Source organism: Calypte anna, chromosome 4A, assembly GCF_003957555.1.
Source record: "Calypte anna isolate BGI_N300 chromosome 4A, bCalAnn1_v1.p, whole genome shotgun sequence".
Taxonomy (NCBI): Eukaryota; Metazoa; Chordata; class Aves; order Apodiformes; family Trochilidae; genus Calypte; species Calypte anna.
The window spans coordinates 31686347-31703525 of NC_044248.1; the positions used below are offsets into that span (position 1 = coordinate 31686347).

The following is a 17179-nucleotide window of genomic DNA, read 5'->3' on the forward strand; positions in this document are numbered from 1 at the left end:
CTGCATCTTAATGGTGGTAGACCAAGCTTCTTAGGAAGCACAAAGACAATTTAGGCAATTTCTTTTAGAGCTTTTATTAGAGCAGGCCTGATTTCTTTGTAAGAAATAAAAATGTTGGTAGGCATACAATGAAGGTGCAAGTATTACTCGTTTTTTCAAACCGCTTTACAAGTTGTATTGCAGATGGGGTTCCTGTTCTTATCAGGAAAAAAAAATCATAACTGTAAATTTGATGTAAAATGTGTAAAACCTAAATTTTAGATTTATATATTTTCCCTACTGCAAGGTAGGATTACATACAGTAAATCAGACAGAGAGAGAAAATACTTTTTTTAAGGGGTAGGTAGTAAATTCTTTCACCATATCCATGATCCACTGAACTTGAGCAGTACATCCAAGATCCAGAGTTCCTTTGTCAGTCCTGAGAAGAACTTTCTCCTGTGTGCCACACAAGTCCTGCACAGAAGTTCCTGTTTAAATAAGGCTAGGGTTTAACCAGAAGGCACAGATTTTCCATTTAATGCAATGGTCATACCTAAATGGACGGGCACATTAGTCTCTAACTCCTTAACAGTGAAGTCAGTGCTGAACTGCAATTACAATGCAGCATAAAATACTCCAACTTATTTCCTGCTGATCAGAAATCACTAAATAGATTTTCTGTCAGTTTACATCCCATTATAAGCTGGTCCTCCTCCACCTTCAGGCACTACCCAGTTAATGTTCTGACTTGGGTCTTTAATATCACACGTTTTGCAGTGGACGCAGTTCTGCGCATTTATCTGCAGTCTTGATCCTTCTCCCGTTTCCAGAGGAACAAACTCATAAACTCCTGCAAAGAGCAAAAGAGAGCCATCACTTCACTGAACAGTTTTCCCCTGCATGTATCCTCTCATACTTACCAGCAAGCTTAACAAGAAGTACATTACTAGAGTAATTCAACTGCCATGTTCCATGTTTATTAATTATTTTGTTTATTATTATTTTGAACTGCTAACATATTTTAAGAACTGTACCTGAACCCTCTTCTAGAAGGATGCTTGAGATAGAATGCTTCAAGGAAGCAGAAGTACTTGGTCTTTCATCATGCAAAAAGAGCTCAGACCTTTTTATTACTTACCTGCTGGACAAAATCTCTGTTCAGGTCCATCGAATACAGCCAAATTCCTGCTCACGGGTATGCTGTCATCTTTGAGAGTTAAATGAGGAGGCTGATCATGTTCATGGTTTGTACCACTTAAAGCCACGGATGACAGAAGATCAAAACTTATTTTTCCATCAGGCTTTGGGTATTCAATAGGTGTGCAGTCTTTAGCTGGCTTGAGCTGAGCAAAATCAGGTCCTACAGGTATTTTTAATAAATTTTAGTATAGAATAGTGTAATTTGCAGTTACACAACAACAAATTAGATACAGATGTTTTAACTTCCCTTGTAATCTGAATTATTTCATAGAAGAAATGAGAAACTATGGTAAGGGGAAGTGTCTTTTAATGTCTTCAATCAGATAACAGGACAAATCTGCTTCACTGTGTTACCCACTACACTTTTTGGCCACAACACTTAACCAGATGGGCTCTAGTTTCAGCTGAGACCAGAAAACACTGACATAGATATATTTAGTATTTTCTGTCAGGAGATAACTCAAATTACCTGGATGCTTTAATGTCCATGGTTCCATTCCTCTCAGTAGCCAATAAAATACCCCTGTGTAAATCATTCCTCCATAAACACCAAGTATGCTATGGCAAGATGGTCTGATGTTTCTAACTGCATACAGCTCTTTCCACACCCAGGATTTTTTCAGGTTCTCTTCATATTCTTGCACATCAAGTCCTAAGGCAGTACATGAGTTGTTAGGTACCTACATTACATAAAGACTAAACTTGAAATAAAAAATAATTTCTGAATAAAGGCAGCAAAATGACAATTTCAGAATAAGCTTGTTTACTTCTGCAGGAAGCATAAGTTTACTTTTCAGATGCTCATTAGAGGCATATTTTTGTTCTGGTAGTAGGATAAATCCTTAAGAATAACTGAGCAAAACTTTATTAATGTCTTTCTTAAGTCATTTAACAGGACAGCAAATAAACAATAGCTATCTTTTCAAACCACCACACACATTTCATGATTTATTTGCATTCCCAACTAAATCCTTCAGACACCTTTGCTGCTAAGCTGCTGGTGGTTCCAATTGAATACAAGGTAATTACAAACGAAAACAAAGTGATCTTACCTATTGTCTTTGATTGGAGGTTTTCATTGATTAATTGGTTAAAGATGGCTTCAGAAGCCAATATGCCACTTTTCATTGCTGTATGCGTCCCTTTGATCTTGGGAACATTCATGAGTCCAGGACTGCAACCAATTAATAGTCCACCTGGGAAAGTGAGTTTGGGTATTGACTGGATAGAAAACAGAAAGGTGGTTTATTGGTTTGGGTCTGTTTTTTTTTAAAGTAAAAATAACACTCTGGAAATGAAACTGGCATGAGGCTTGACTGTCCTTGAGATCTAAAAATACACCAGAGTTACTTCAGTTAATCAAGGAGTTTTGGCTTAATAAGCAAGTAAGAATGCAGACACTGTACTGGGGCTGGGTATAAAATAATCATGTGACATCTTGCTTACATCCTCTATCCAGTTGCTTTGTTTTCCTCCCTCAAAAGAATTATTAAAAACACAAACAAACCCCCCCACACACATTTGTGTTGCTGTTTTCCACATAGTTGCATGTATCTCATCTAACACTTTATTACTTGGTGCTTTTTTTCTGCAAATCTTTTTTACGAAAATGCACAAGTACCCACCCTGTACCCCATCCCAATGAGATTAACAAATTCATTTAGAAAGTGAAGAGCTTCAAAAGATGGATTTGGACTTGAAGCACTTGGAGCCTGTGATCTGAAATCACTAAAGCCAAGTTATGAACATACCATTCCTCTGAAAGTGTTTGATAGTGAGCAGCATTTGTGAATCCAGCATCCTGCTTTCATTATAGCTGCCCAAAACAACTTTTAACAGCCTAAATAATTTTACCCCAAAACAACAAGTTTTATTTAATGAAAAATGTAAAAAATTAAAAAAAAAATAAAAAATGTGGAATGCAAAATAATCTGAAACAAATATTTGTTTTTTCTGTGTGTTCAACTGTTATCTGTTTACTACTCTCTCAGGGCTGACCACATTTGAATTCTCATATATTAAGAACTAAAAAAAAGTATTACACAGCATTTCCTCTCTGTTTTGGGCAATTTGTTTTATCAGACGTAGTGATTTGATCCATAGGAAAATAATTGAGGCTGAAAACACAGCTTTAAACTTACTTTTCAGTGACCAGAAGTCCTAAATTCAGCTACATAACAGTATTTCAAAGGAATTAAATATGCAGGAGGTCTCTTTTCACAGGACCTCTGTCTGAAAACAGTTACTCTGTGGTATCTGTTAGGATGCAATGATGTGGCACTGACATAAGAAAGACTTCTTGACTGACTCTTTGTTTCACATAAAAAGATGGTTATCAGGTAATTTTCTTCTGCAACAACAGTTTCACTTAATAGGTACTAAGTGGCCAACATCCTGTCAAAGTCAAAAGTGAGATCAGTCCCAGAATATAAAAGGTTCCAGGGACTGCAGCTTTGTTACTAACTCTCAGTACTGTGGCAGTACTGGTGCTATTGGCACAGTTCTTCCAGTGGAAGGAATACAACAAGCAGCATGGCACAGCCCCCCCTGCCCTGAGATACAGGGTGAAATCCTTTCAGCTGAAGGCAGCAAATAGACAAAACAAGGCTGGTTTGGGGGAGGAAAGAAGGGGAAGGCTCCTGCTCCCTGCAGATTCCTCCACTCCAGCAGTCAGAGAATCCCACATTCTCCTCCCCTTAGCTCAGCTCAAGATTTAAAATCTGTTAAGTGAGGCTAATGTTTGACACTTGCATGGGTCATCAATATGAAGGTTTTTTCCCCCTGGTATTCATAACATACATTGCTCAATAACAGCAACAGCTTTTATCTTTTCCACAGAACTCAAATATTTTTGAAGTTTTTTTTTTTATAAAATGGAGACAAAGCAGAGGTTGCATGAGAGTGTCTTTAGGGGCTTGATTTGGCAATTTTAATAAACAAAGGAAATGACAGCATTGTAGATGTAGTCTATTAAATCCTGTTCCCTTCCTCCACATATCCCCAAAAGCTACAAAATCAGGGAAACATACAAGAGTTCTGCCTCCATCTCTCACACCAACTTAGTATCACTATATTTTAAAGAGCGTGGTCATAAGCTTATCTAGAAGATAAAAAAGATACTTAGATTGACAGTAATTTATACACCTATTTGATACAATACTGTCACCAAAATTAACACTAGAGCAGAACAGAACTACTTATATAAGAAAATATTCCTGGACTCCAGTGATTCAAATGAGTCAGACTGCTATAGTTATTAATCAAAGCAACACATGCAAAAGAAGAGCTAATCTTAAAAATCTTCCCAAGTGACTCATCAATGAAGTTCTTTTTTTTAAACCAAAAGTATGTATTAAAAAAAGCCATTTAAGAGTGTGACTTCATGATTAACAATTCTATGTACAGGAGATTAGAATAAAATTATACCAAACCCCATGACTATATATTGGGAACAGTGCAAAGTAATCAACACATTTTAAGTCCAGCAAAAAAGTGACAAGATCAGGTAGAGCTGCACAATAGCTGTAGTCCTGCCTGTGTAACTTAGCACAAATAAAACCTGTAATTGACTGAAAAAATTTTCTTTCAGCCATATGTTTTAAGCAGTATAAGGAGTCTGCAACTGAAGCCACAATCAGTAACTTCATCAAAGCCACCAACTCAGTAACACCTATTTGTGACAGAGAAACCAGTGCATGGGATGGAAAGAGAAGCCCCTCCTGGGTATAGATAAAAACATTTTGGCATTTTGTACCTTATCTGTGCTAATAATGGACCAATGATGGTTTCTGAAATAAGCTACTAACACAGTTCTGTTACAACATATGACATATTTCCAATTGAGAGTGAACAATCAATCTGCAGGCTGACTAAATGTGTATAAGTGTGTAATATAGAAGTTGCTTCATGAACCCACATGACTCAGTCCAAGGCGTTGAGCACTGGTGTCAAAGCCTAACTCCACAAGACTGTGACAAGAATTAGGTGGCTGCTCAAATTCTACTTGTATTGCAAAAGCTGCACAAAGCCACATTTATACTGGAGAGACAAAGTAGTCAAGAGAGCAGAGTGAAATAGCCCTAGGCCACATAGCAGTCTGCTGACTATGAACACTCAGGATAGTTTTAAGTTCCAAACTGAAAGGAGCATCTAGAAGATGAATCTAAATTCAGGACACACAACCATGTCCGGTGTTTAAAGATTCCCACATGAGAAGCTAACAGGCTGAAAGGACCTTAGCTGTAAACACATAAAATCCAGATAATTTATCCTGCAAGTTGCTCCAGCCCTTTCAACGACCTTACGTCTTGAAGGAATAAATTTTTAAAATGTCACCTTTTAAGACTCCTTAAAGGAACAAAATTAGTAAGGTATTCCATTCCCCAGGAAAGCAGAAATTCAGTGTTGTGCATGAAGGATACTAATGATATCTGTACTTGAGGAGGTGAAAACTTCTATCTGCCAAGTTACATGACTTAAGAGTCAAGGACTGGAAACAAGTTCCCCCTGCCAGGATAAACAAGTAATTTAGAAAAAAAAACATACACACCTCTGCTCCCCAACCCCACAAAAACCCCAGATGAATGGTGCTACCTTCTCTTCCCCAGGGTTCCAGGCACAACAAAGAAATTTCTGTAGCTTTTTTACTGCTGAACACATATGAGTGTGATATAAACTCCACTTCATAATTAATTTAGAAAGTAAATTGATCATGTCAGAAGAATTTGAGCATGCAGAGCCTAAATCTAGCAAACCTCAGCAGCCTGTATCCAGGAAGACAACAAGGCTTTTCTATCCTTTTTAATCCCTTATTAATCCTTTTTATTTACTTTATTAATCCTTTTTATAGTCCATTTGTTTCCCAACAGCATGTAACCTAAATTTGCAGCACTAAAAACATGGCTATCAGAACCCAAAATAAAGAACTGAATTAAAAAATTACCTGGAAACCACCTTCATTTAATGCTCTGGCACCATAGGCAATCCTTGTTCCACCCTCCAAAGTAGGCTGTACACTGGGATGGTGCTTCCACCTCTGAAACTCCCTAAATGGACTTAAATAGGGGTTTTGATAATCTAAACCAACCTTAAAAAAAACACAAAAGCAACATCAATGAAAATAAAGTATAACAATTCAACAAAAATTTGCAAAGAAAACAATCACATTACTACACCAACTCTTTAACTCTATTTTCTACTAAACCAGCCACAGGATCTTTCTACTTAAAGCAACTAATGCCAAAACATTCTGTTAAAAGTACAGTAAAATGCAAATTCAAGATTTTGCTGCTATAAGACTGCTCTCTGCCTTACCTGACACCTGAGGCATGGATAATATTTAATTGTATTGTAACCACCTTCCATCTGTCTTTGAAATAAAACAGTGATATTAAATTAACCGTGTTTTAATGAGCAGGATGAACAAGAACTTGTTTTGAATTTGTTTCAAAACATTTTTGCCCTAGGAAAGATGGAAGGGGGGGAAACAATTATTTCTAGGTAGTTATGTACCTGTGCTCACATATTTTAACCAGTTCTTCACATCATTTAGTGGAGACAATTATCATTTCCAATTAGGTGAGCCACTGTAATAAAGAAAAGGGGAGCAATTAAAGCAGAAAATGGGGGAAAAAAGACTGGCTGGATGCCCAGAATTCTTATGTATCTGAAAATTTGTGCAAAGATATACCCTACATTTTCCATCTCTAATACACTCTTCAAAATGACCAAATAGTCTCTTTTGAGACATGCATTATTTCTGGTTCCTGTAAAATGTAAATAACAGAATACACAATGAATCAGAAACAAATACTACCTTGGTTTCCCTGGCAGCTTCCTGCTTTTAGAACATTGCTTGCATCTACTTTCCTTGCAAGGTAATGTTAACAAAAATTTTTCAAAATAAGTGCAAGATAACCCTGCTACAAGAATCAGGTCAGACAGACATAGGTGTAAAGTTCAAAGACAAAAGTGTTCGTGTGTTCACACACAAGTTTTTCTCCTGTCTGAACTGGAGATAATATGAACATTACTAATAACCATCCTCAAAGAATCAAAGCTCTATCCCCTTTAAAGACAAACAGAATTGGAGTGTCTACTGTCTCTACTTATTAATTCCAATATTAGAAATCCGCACAGAATGAGTATGCATGTCTGCGAAAATTTTTTTTTCAGTGTTTCTTACAAAATGGTTAGACAAAGAAACAGTTTTCACTCATACACACACTCTGGAATGGCTCTGAAATCTAGGAGGCTGAAGAGTCATCTCAATTCCAGACTGCTGAAAGTCCAGATTGTGTCCTTGACTTAGAATACCTGTGTGTAGGGCACATGCACAGGCTAAATAAACAGCACGTGCTTCAGTTACCACTTCAGGTGCTAGAAAAACCTTTCCAACTGCTCCTTGCATCTGGCTGGCAGAACAACACAGTCTCTATAGTGATTTCAGTGCTTCTGTCTGATAAAGATAAGAAGGAAGAAGCTGCTTGTCCAGAAGGACAATTGCTAAAGAGTGCAAGTGAAGATCAGTGAGGGTAAGAACACGCTGAAGATCTCAGAAATGGAAGGAGTGCTGCAGAGTGCTTCCACTTTATATGACTCTCATGCCCAAGGTTGACACATGAGTGAGGAAACTGAACTGTACCAACTCTAAGGGATTCAGACATTTCCACACCTGCAAAAATTTTGCAAGCACAGTTTTGATTAATCATCTGGGTTTGGCTTTACCAAAATTTGTTTGGTTTTCAAAAAAACATATCTGTATATTTTCCATTTTGCTCTTAATAAAAGACACTGGATTGAAGACAGATTAGTACAAGAAATTAACCTTCCCTCATATGGGAATAAGCACACTTAAGACTGAGCAAGTACTAAACTTGGTCTGTTGTTGTTCTTGTGTTTTCATTGTCACATTAAAACAGAGAAAAGAAACTGCATAAAAACGAAGACCAAACAACATCAAAAAAGCATAAAAAAAACCCTACTTTGCTTACCACAAATCCAAGAGCAACTAAAGGTTCAGCCTCATTTAAGTGATAAAGAAAGGATCCTCCATAGGTATGTCTGTCTAAAGGCCAGCCAACAGTATGTTCTACTCTTCCTGGTTTCCATTTCTTTTCATCAATAGTCCATAACTGAAATGAAGATTACAAAAAAATTACTTTATATTGCAAAGTAATGGCATTTCACCAACAGAATACACAACAGAAACACAATTAAGTATAGAAGAAAAACTAAAGTATTGCTGTGACAAAAGAATAGACTCATACTACAAAATTACAGATAGTAAGTACACTTTTTTGGATTGCAATTTAAGAATTTCCTAACACTTCTTTCTTGAAATGTTGTGCAGCAGAAAATGCGACCAAGAGTTCAGCACTATACTAAAAATTTTCATTCAGCCATAAGATCCTCTATTAGCAACTTTGATGGATGCTTCTGCTAAGGACTGTAATCCTTGCATTGACTTTTTTCTTTAAAAATATTTTTTTCATATGCATCACTGCAATTTCCTCACAAGTTTTTAAAGGTCAAGCTTAAGAGTATGCCTGAGCTGATTTAAATATTTGCTGTCAAACTGGTTGCCCTCTCTCTGCTCTCTCCTACACTTCTCCAGTGCTCATCTGACCCATGATGAACTCAAAGCAGCATCTTCATGTTTCCAGTAGGAAGTCAATTTTCTGCTCATTTCACAAAACATCTCTATCATGGAGTTGTTACGTGCCAAGCACAGTCTAATGACAGAAAGCCAGCTGAGCTCCATTTGATCACCTCAAGCATGGAGGGTACACCTAGATTAATGTTCTGAGTGGGGCTCCTGAGTGTTCCCACTTACTGTGCTTTGGTTCACACACTACAGAAGCCATGCAAGGCATGAACTGGATTCCTTCCACATGAAACTAAACTGTAAATCAGGCTCCAGAAGCCCATCCAAAGCATTCCAGTCGTGAGAGGGCATTCAAGTCCATGGGACTAGACCAGAGCTACTTCAAAATAAAAATAACCCTGAAATATGCAGAGCATGATTATAAGCTAATCAGAACCAACTATTTCACTTGACAGATCCATCCCCATAGATCCATTTGCTAAAGCAGACACAGTCTCATCACCTGAAAACAAAGGAATTCTGCAACAAAACACTACTTTAGAAACAACTTAGGCATTAGGAATTGTAACTAGGACTGTATCATACCTGGGACATTTAAAGAGTTGTTGTTCTCTATAGAAATGGAAACTAATTATTTAACATATATTTTGTAGCTAGAGGCACATGCTTAAAGAAATAAAGAGTATGTTATGATGAAACTCTGAATATATTCTAAATAATACAGCTCTTTCTCATGCATGGTATTTCCCTGAGTAGAAAAGCAAACCTGATCCTTAACAAAATTTTACAATTTCAGTGAATGCACTTCTTGGGAAAAAAAAAAAAGGTCAAGCAGAAAGATGCTTCAGAAAGCACAACTCATATATAGAACACCCCTTTTCTCTTGCTTGCTAGTGAATAGACAGAAAACCCCTAGAAAGCCTTTCCTCAGGTACTAAAACCCCCCACAACTAGGTAGCATGAACACCTCTCACATTTAGTGAGGTTCTAGAAACAGATTTCACAAATTAATGAAATCTGAAATGAAACTGAGACAACAGAGTGGATTCACAGGTACCTCTAGTTGTAACACAAACATAAGAAACGAGGTAGCTGAAACAAAACAGTCAGGATATTCAAAAAGCATCTTCTCTGATCATCTTCAGGACAGCAAAGATTCTGAAGCCTGGAAGTATAACTTAAAATCTGTCATTCTAATGCCTTGCATAAATTAGCTTGAAAGCAAAAAAAAACTACCTTATAGCTTCACTGTATTTTCCTTAATGTTAAAATTATGCAGGTGATACCTCTTTCAGTCCAATGCCATAGCTCTGGGGTTGACATTTCTCCCTTAGATTGTATTTTTTGTACAGCTGTTTGGCTAGATGTCCATGACAACCTTCAGCAAAGACTGTGACTTTAGCATGGAGTTCCAAGCCTCTTTCAAAGGTAGTCTGCAAAAGTAGAGCATTTCATCAGCAGTTAGATCTGTGCTACACCAAACCTGTAACAAGAAATTGGAGGGCAATAAAGTGATTTTAACACTACTTTGTGGCACTGCCCAGAACCTACAAACCATTGCAAGTTACGGCTCTAGTCCAATTGTATTTTCCACCTAACCATGATACACCCCCATGAATCTTTTAAGGAGATTCCAGTCAAGCAGCACTACAGTGAATAGCAATTCTTTGCTGAAAAAAAGAGAATAATTTTTCATATCAGAGGGTACTTACATATAAACTATCCAATTTGAAGTAGATTTATAGAAAATAAATCAATTAACTACAACTCCAACTTTGGAAATATCAGAAATTCATGAATTTGAAACATTTCAGTCATGTGCAAAGTTTTATTTCACAATTAACATCTTTCTCCATCACCTATAAAAAAAATCAACGAGCAACTTTTTACTATGTATTTTTATCATTCAGCCTTTTTATACTTACTCATAATTCTATAATTTTTGTTCGACTGTTGCTGGCTGCAAGGTGAAATTCTATTCACTGACCACAGTCTACTTGATTGGGCTCTGTACAAACACACTGAGGATATTCTTGCCTTGAAAGTTATACAAACCAAGCTTATTTACCTGGATGTTTTTATGCTGTAGGCAGTACCACCTGACCTAACTGACAGCTAAAACAGTTGAAGATTCAAAAAGTCTGCAGAAGTGGCACGTTAATTATGTACCTTATAGAAACTAAAAGAAAGGTAATTCCAGTATAAATGAAATAAATGAATAAAATAGGCTTTGGGAATGCTTAATGAATAGGTAAATAAATAAGGTGCCTTCCAACCCAACCCATTCCATGATCCATTGTGATCACCCCAGGAAGCTGCAACCGGTGCCTCCTGGGGGTAAATGCCACTTGAAACAAGAGCATGCCTGTCCCCTGCAGGCAGACAGGGAGCATTATGCTGAGAAAACACCTTCCCTTCCCTGGCACTAACACCTTGCTTTTTCCTGGCACCACTTCCTCCTCCACTGGCTATACCCTTTTAAAACAAGAGCGAGCCTTACTTCTCACCTGCTGCCTTAAATGGGGGAAAACAGCCCACACTTCTGTGGAAAAGTGTCTCTGAAACTCTACGTAACTAGTAAGAAACCTTACAAAAGAAAGAAAATCTTGAGAAAAGAACCTGTACCCACAATTTCTGTAGCCAGATAATTCTGTATGAAAGTTGTTGTGAGATGCCAAATTCTCCCGACGTACTGCACAGCAACAAGCTTACCCTTTGTCTGGATTCCACTAAAAACCAGGCAAAGAGAGTAGGGTATCACCTGACTCCCTGGATAGAGAAATGTGACCAAAGCAAAAAGGTGTATAGACCCTGCATGCACCTTGCCCCAGCAAGGCAGATGGGCTGTTAACAAATGTAACTGAAGTTGTAAATATCAAAGAAAATAAACCAGCCAGAAGCACACACTCCTACATGTCGCTAGGTACAAGCTGGACAACAGCTTTCTATTTCACCTTTGCACCTTTTTTCTATGAGTTTCTGGAATCCTTTCCTTTATTTCCTGATTTCACACATGTCAAAGCACCCTTACAGTATTTCCTTCAAGTCACCCTCAAACAAGCTTCTTTTTTTGAAAGGCTTTTTCTACTAATCTCAAAAGAACTTTACAGTATTCCAAAATAAGAACTGTCACGGGAAATCGATCCATTTTTTAGGCAGAGGGAGAAGACAGGTACTGAATTTTATACTTTTTCCTAGGTCGCAGCAAGATCACTGGTGGCAGTAGAGGCAGATATATCACAATTTTCATACTGAGACCCTACTTATGGGGATTATAGCTACTTACTTTAGGTGCTCCATCCTTCTGAATGCCGACATCATTAGTTGCTATCCCTTTCACACTACCATCTTCGTGAAAAAGAACCTTTGGAAGTATTTAAAGAAACCAACAAAGAACATTTGAATCATCTGTCATTTTAATCTGCTTAAAAAAAGTTCTAATGCAAAACTTCTAAGTGCTATGTGTTTAATGGACAATGGAAAGATTTGAGTTCATTAACGTAGTGTTTGATCCACTTGCATTTTGCTGGATCTGGGCCAGGGAATTTAGGCACCAAAACACAGTTTTCACAATACACTCCTGTTAAGAGGAATGTTGTGAATAGGAAAGAAAAAAATAACTGCGAGTTAAGGGGGTTACAAAAATGCTTTTCATATACACACTGATGTCATTACTACCTCAGCTGCTGCATAGCCTGGATACAATTCAACACCCAAAGCTTCTGCTTGTTCACCAAGCCAGCTCACAAAGTGGCCCAGCCGCACGATGTAATTTCCATGATTGACCATAGGAAGTCCTGGGCAAAAAAGACAAAAACATCAAACATAGAACACTAAGCAAAATAACAGAAGTTGGATACACCAGATGTCATGTCTTCAGTGTCATGTCATGTGTTATTGCAGTCATCACCTACAGGGACCCTACCACTGGAAGCTATTACATTCTGCATATGCTTGCTGTGCTACACTGAATCAAATAAACTGTTTCATTCATCGAAAAGCTGAAAAAGATACAGAGAAAGATGACTCTCTGCTACCTCACTGAACTTTACCTGGAAGAATTGGCACTGGAATTCTAGAGGTCTCTGTTAAAATCCCAAATTTGTCTTCAGTTACAGGAGTCTTTAGTGGAGCCTACATTAAAAAACAAAACAAAACAAAAAAACCCAAATCAGCACTGATAATTATGTTTTTCTAACCAATCAAAAAAAAAAAATCAAGAGGAAATAAAATAATCAAAATGGCGGTCAATTAAAGGTTCAGTAAAACACTTCCACAAGGAAGTATCATAAGACAGAAGATGAAGTACCTTATGAGGCAGTCATCAGACAAGAATTAACACAACAATTTTTGAGGTACAAAGACTGGAGCAGGGCCTTATAAATATAAATTTCTTATAAATTTCTATAGACTGTACACAGGCTTGTACTACAACTAGAACTAGACCTTTCTAAAGAAGGCAGCTCAACTTGCATGTTGAGCTCAGTACAACAAAAAACACTTTTTCCAGCTCCCAGGTGACAACAGGCAGTCAGCTGCAAAACAGATGGCTGTTCTGTCAGAGATGGCAGCTCAGCTCTTCTTATCCTCCCTCCCCAAAGCATCTTAAGCCTGTGTTACAATGCTGTGTCTGCACAAAAATCACTGTACTATACATCATTTGCTGGGACTATGAGAAGTATTGTACAGAAGCCTGATGTTGCTTTGACTCCTCCATCTTGCTGCTTGTCCACAGCAGCTGATTCTGCAGTAAGTGTGTAGTGTAAGTAATTAGGATGAACCAGACAGACTGGGTATATGCTACTAAATAAAAAAGCAAAGGCCACAAAATATCTATATAGACATAAAAGATTATCATTGTCAAACTAGAAGAAACAGACCAAAAAGAAGGTAGGGTTGTTCTTATTTTTTTGCTTTGTTTGATCAACATATTTAAAAATGGTATTAGGTACCAATAGTACCAAGGTACTGAGTCATACCAGAAAGAATCAGATGTGGAGCTCACTATAAGTTAGCAATTAATTGCAGTATTTATATACTCATACATACCCCCCGCTCCTTCCAGTCTGGGAAGAGTTCTTCTAAGGACCTTGGCTCAATACAGGCACCAGAGAGTGTATGTGCTCCAATCTGAGAAGCCTTTTCCACCAGACAAACACGTATTTCTCTGCTATGCTCAGCAGCCAACTGTTTGAGTCGAATGGCTGCAGAAAGCCCTGCAGGGCCTGCCCCAACAATGACAACATCAGCTTCCTCTGCAAATCTTTCCATGTTCACACCTTTAATAGAAAAAAAAAAAAAAGATTGGTTTATGTTACCATCTCAAATTTACACCAGGGTCTCTCTCAATAACCACTGCTCTGTGATACTGGCTAACCCAGAATATCTGCATTAAAAAAAAAGGCTAAATATTCAACACAATAGACACTTTAGTACCTGAAAGAGCACAGAGGGACATCAGTATCCCAATGTAAAATTAGTTCATTTTAAACTGTAAGGAGCTAGACCATAAAAATATATACTCAATCTCTATGGACTGAACTAATAGCATCTTAGAATGCTAAACTTAAGAGCCCAGTTGGCTACCTGTATGAAAGACACTCATGAAATTCTAGGTAAGGGAGAAAGAAAAAGAAAAAAAGATCCTTATTCTGAACATGACTTTATTTCATACTAAAGAACCAGTGTTTTTTCTGAAACCAAAGCTGAATGTAGTTAATAGAATGCTGACTTATATTTAATCTTATTTACTCACAAGTTCTCATGGTAAGAGCAACTACAAAAATATCTGACAAAATTAAAACTTGTTGTAATAGGCACTAGAGCTAAAGTTGCTTATATATTTTCTTTAAATAAACAGGATTAAGTTTAATCTGATCCCATTTTATAGCACTAAAGACAGTCATAGTGAGATAGCAACCACAAAATTTCATTTGGAATATTAGTACTGTATTTAAGAGTACAGAATCTCTGTAAAAAAAAAAACAAAAAAACCCACACATTTCAGTGTCTTTTAAACTAAGGAATATTAATATAGAAGCTTTTAAAGAATGCCTTTTTTGCTTACCTTCCCATCGTTTGTCTTTGTCCCGAGGGTGAATTGTATAATGCGTGGTTATACGAGGCACAGAGGCAGCAGATGCACATCTTGTGATATGCAGTGCTGGGAGACAGTCTTTCTGGATCATTTTCAAAGCACGAAAGCATTGATGTACTGCAACAACAAAAAATAAATTTGTCAAATCAGTCACCTTCCAAAATGTTTGACTTTTCAGAGACACAAGTGGAGCAACAAATATGACAGCTCCCCCTCCAAAGGCTGTCAGGTAATGTGGAAATGAGGAACCACAAACAGATTTTGAAATTTTCAAATTAGGAACGTGCTGTATAATTTTTTATCAGAAAACAAAATTTCAAGATGTCACACATTTGAAATTCCTATTACATTTTGAAGTTTGAAAAATTTATTTCAGACACCATTAAAAGTGACTAAACAACTGTAGAGATAGGACAAGCAAGTTCATATCTTCTGATATATCAAGACAACTTGAGACACAGAGTTTGGGTACTGATATTAGACATTTAAAATAAATGTCATGGTCTACAGAAAAAATTCCAGACTCCAGTACATTCTAGCCACAGCTAGAAACAGATCATATGGTTAATCTTTATCTTTCCTGCAGGTACATTAATTTTTGCAAGAACAAGTTTGGTTTTATTTTAAGCAAATGAACCAAATGAAAGTTTAAAAATATCAAAACAAGATTCTGTTGGGAGGGGCTACTACAGGCTGCCTTCTTCTGATTTTCCTCTCCCACCCTAAAAAATATTAAGAAAACGTGTGTGATTTGTACTCACAAAACTAATATGGTTAACAACAAAGCTAGTTACAGTTTAAAGATCTGTGAACTAATGCATTTTGACAGGTATTTTTCCTTCCTCTAAGGTTTCCCTTTCTCTGATTTCAAGGGTGAAGGAGAATATTGCATTTAGAGTATTTCTGCAAAATAAGTAACATCACCACACATACATAAAATCACCAGCATCCTGTGACTGAAATGGTTAGTTGAGAACGGTGACTGGCACGGCCAGCAAACACATCTGCTGCTATAACTCTGCATGGTGACAGCCAGGGTAGTGGTGTCTTTAGGCATGGCAGTAAGCATTATCTAGTCTGATTTCTTAACAGCAATTTTTAAATTTAACATAATATAAAAGCTAGCTAATACCATCTTGTGGCTCTTAATCACCCTTTACCTTCAACCAGGCAGGATCTGAAAACAAGAAATGTATTTTCTAAGCATGAAAATAACTACACACCTGTATGTATATACTAAAACATGACGCCGTAACTTTTTTTTTAATTTGAGCAGAAGTGATGGCACTACTAATTACACAGTATACTTAAAGACGTGAGTTTATTTGGCACACACATAAAAGAAGGGAAATTCATGTTAGAGCACGTCTGATGGTCACAAAGGCGGGTGCAGACCCCGGGCGCGCAGATCCTTCCCGGGAAAGGAGCCAAGCACGTGTTGCCGCACTCCCAGAGATTAAGGATTGGGTGGCACCTGCACCAAGCGCTGCAAGAAGAAACCTCCAAGAAGAAACTTTTACTACCCTGTAGCTGGTTAATACCTGGTGTCAGCATGGTTGCAATTATTTCGCCAGGTAGGGCACGCGTGCAATCGCGCTACTTCACCCTTTAAAGCAGACAACACCTAACGCCGCTCCAGAAAAGGGGACACATCCGTGCACCGCCTCGCAGACAAATAAACCCCGTTAACAACGGGCAGCTCCAGCTCGGCCGGCACTCAGGCGCAGGCCTCCCCTCCCCTTCCCTCAGGAGACGCTTCAACCGCGACGAGGCGGCTGTGGCAGCGCAAGCCCCCTCTCCCACCTGCCCCGCTCCCCGCCGCCATCCACCGGCGCCCCAGCCGTGACCTTTGCTCTCCTTTCCGGGCCGTGCCAGCTGCCGGTCCCGCCCCACCGAACGCCGGCCGCCCCCGCCCCCGCCCCCGCTCGGTCCCGTCCTCGGCCCCGCGGGAAGGCCACCCTCCCCGCAGCCCACTGGTGCGTTACCTCGGCTGGAGGACGGGCAGCGAGACAGCAGCATGGTGACGGCCGAGACCCTCCTCGACGCCCTCCGCTCCCCGGCGTACACGCACCGCGGAAACGCCGCGCCTGCGCATTCTGCTGCCGGCCAGGAGCGCCGGCCCCGCCCCGTCCCAGCGCCAGGACTACAGTTCCCGGAGCTCTGGCGGCAAGAGCCGTCCCGCCACCCCTGGCGGTATCCGACCGCAGAGAGGGGGGAGGCGACCGGGGGACGAGGGGCGGTGGGACTCCCGGTGCGCCAGGAAAGACTACTGCTCCCGGCATGCAGCGCGTCCA

The 17179-nt window shown here is 38.8% G+C and overlaps 1 protein-coding gene across 1 annotated transcript; it reads right to left on the minus strand.

The window, feature by feature from the left end:
* Positions 1-156: 156 nt before the first annotated feature.
* On the minus strand, positions 157-16982 carry ETFDH (electron transfer flavoprotein dehydrogenase). The gene is made up of 13 exons (XM_030450228.1): positions 16871-16982; positions 14856-15002; positions 13838-14067; positions 12841-12922; positions 12467-12585; positions 12075-12152; positions 10075-10221; positions 8175-8315; positions 6125-6268; positions 2235-2403; positions 1652-1834; positions 1121-1342; positions 157-832 (listed from the first exon to the last, which is right to left on the minus strand). The coding sequence occupies exons 1-13, from the start codon at positions 16902-16904 to the stop codon at positions 669-671; spliced, it is 1860 nt and encodes a 619-aa protein (XP_030306088.1). The 5' UTR covers positions 16905-16982; the 3' UTR covers positions 157-668.
* Positions 16983-17179: the final 197 nt, after the last annotated feature.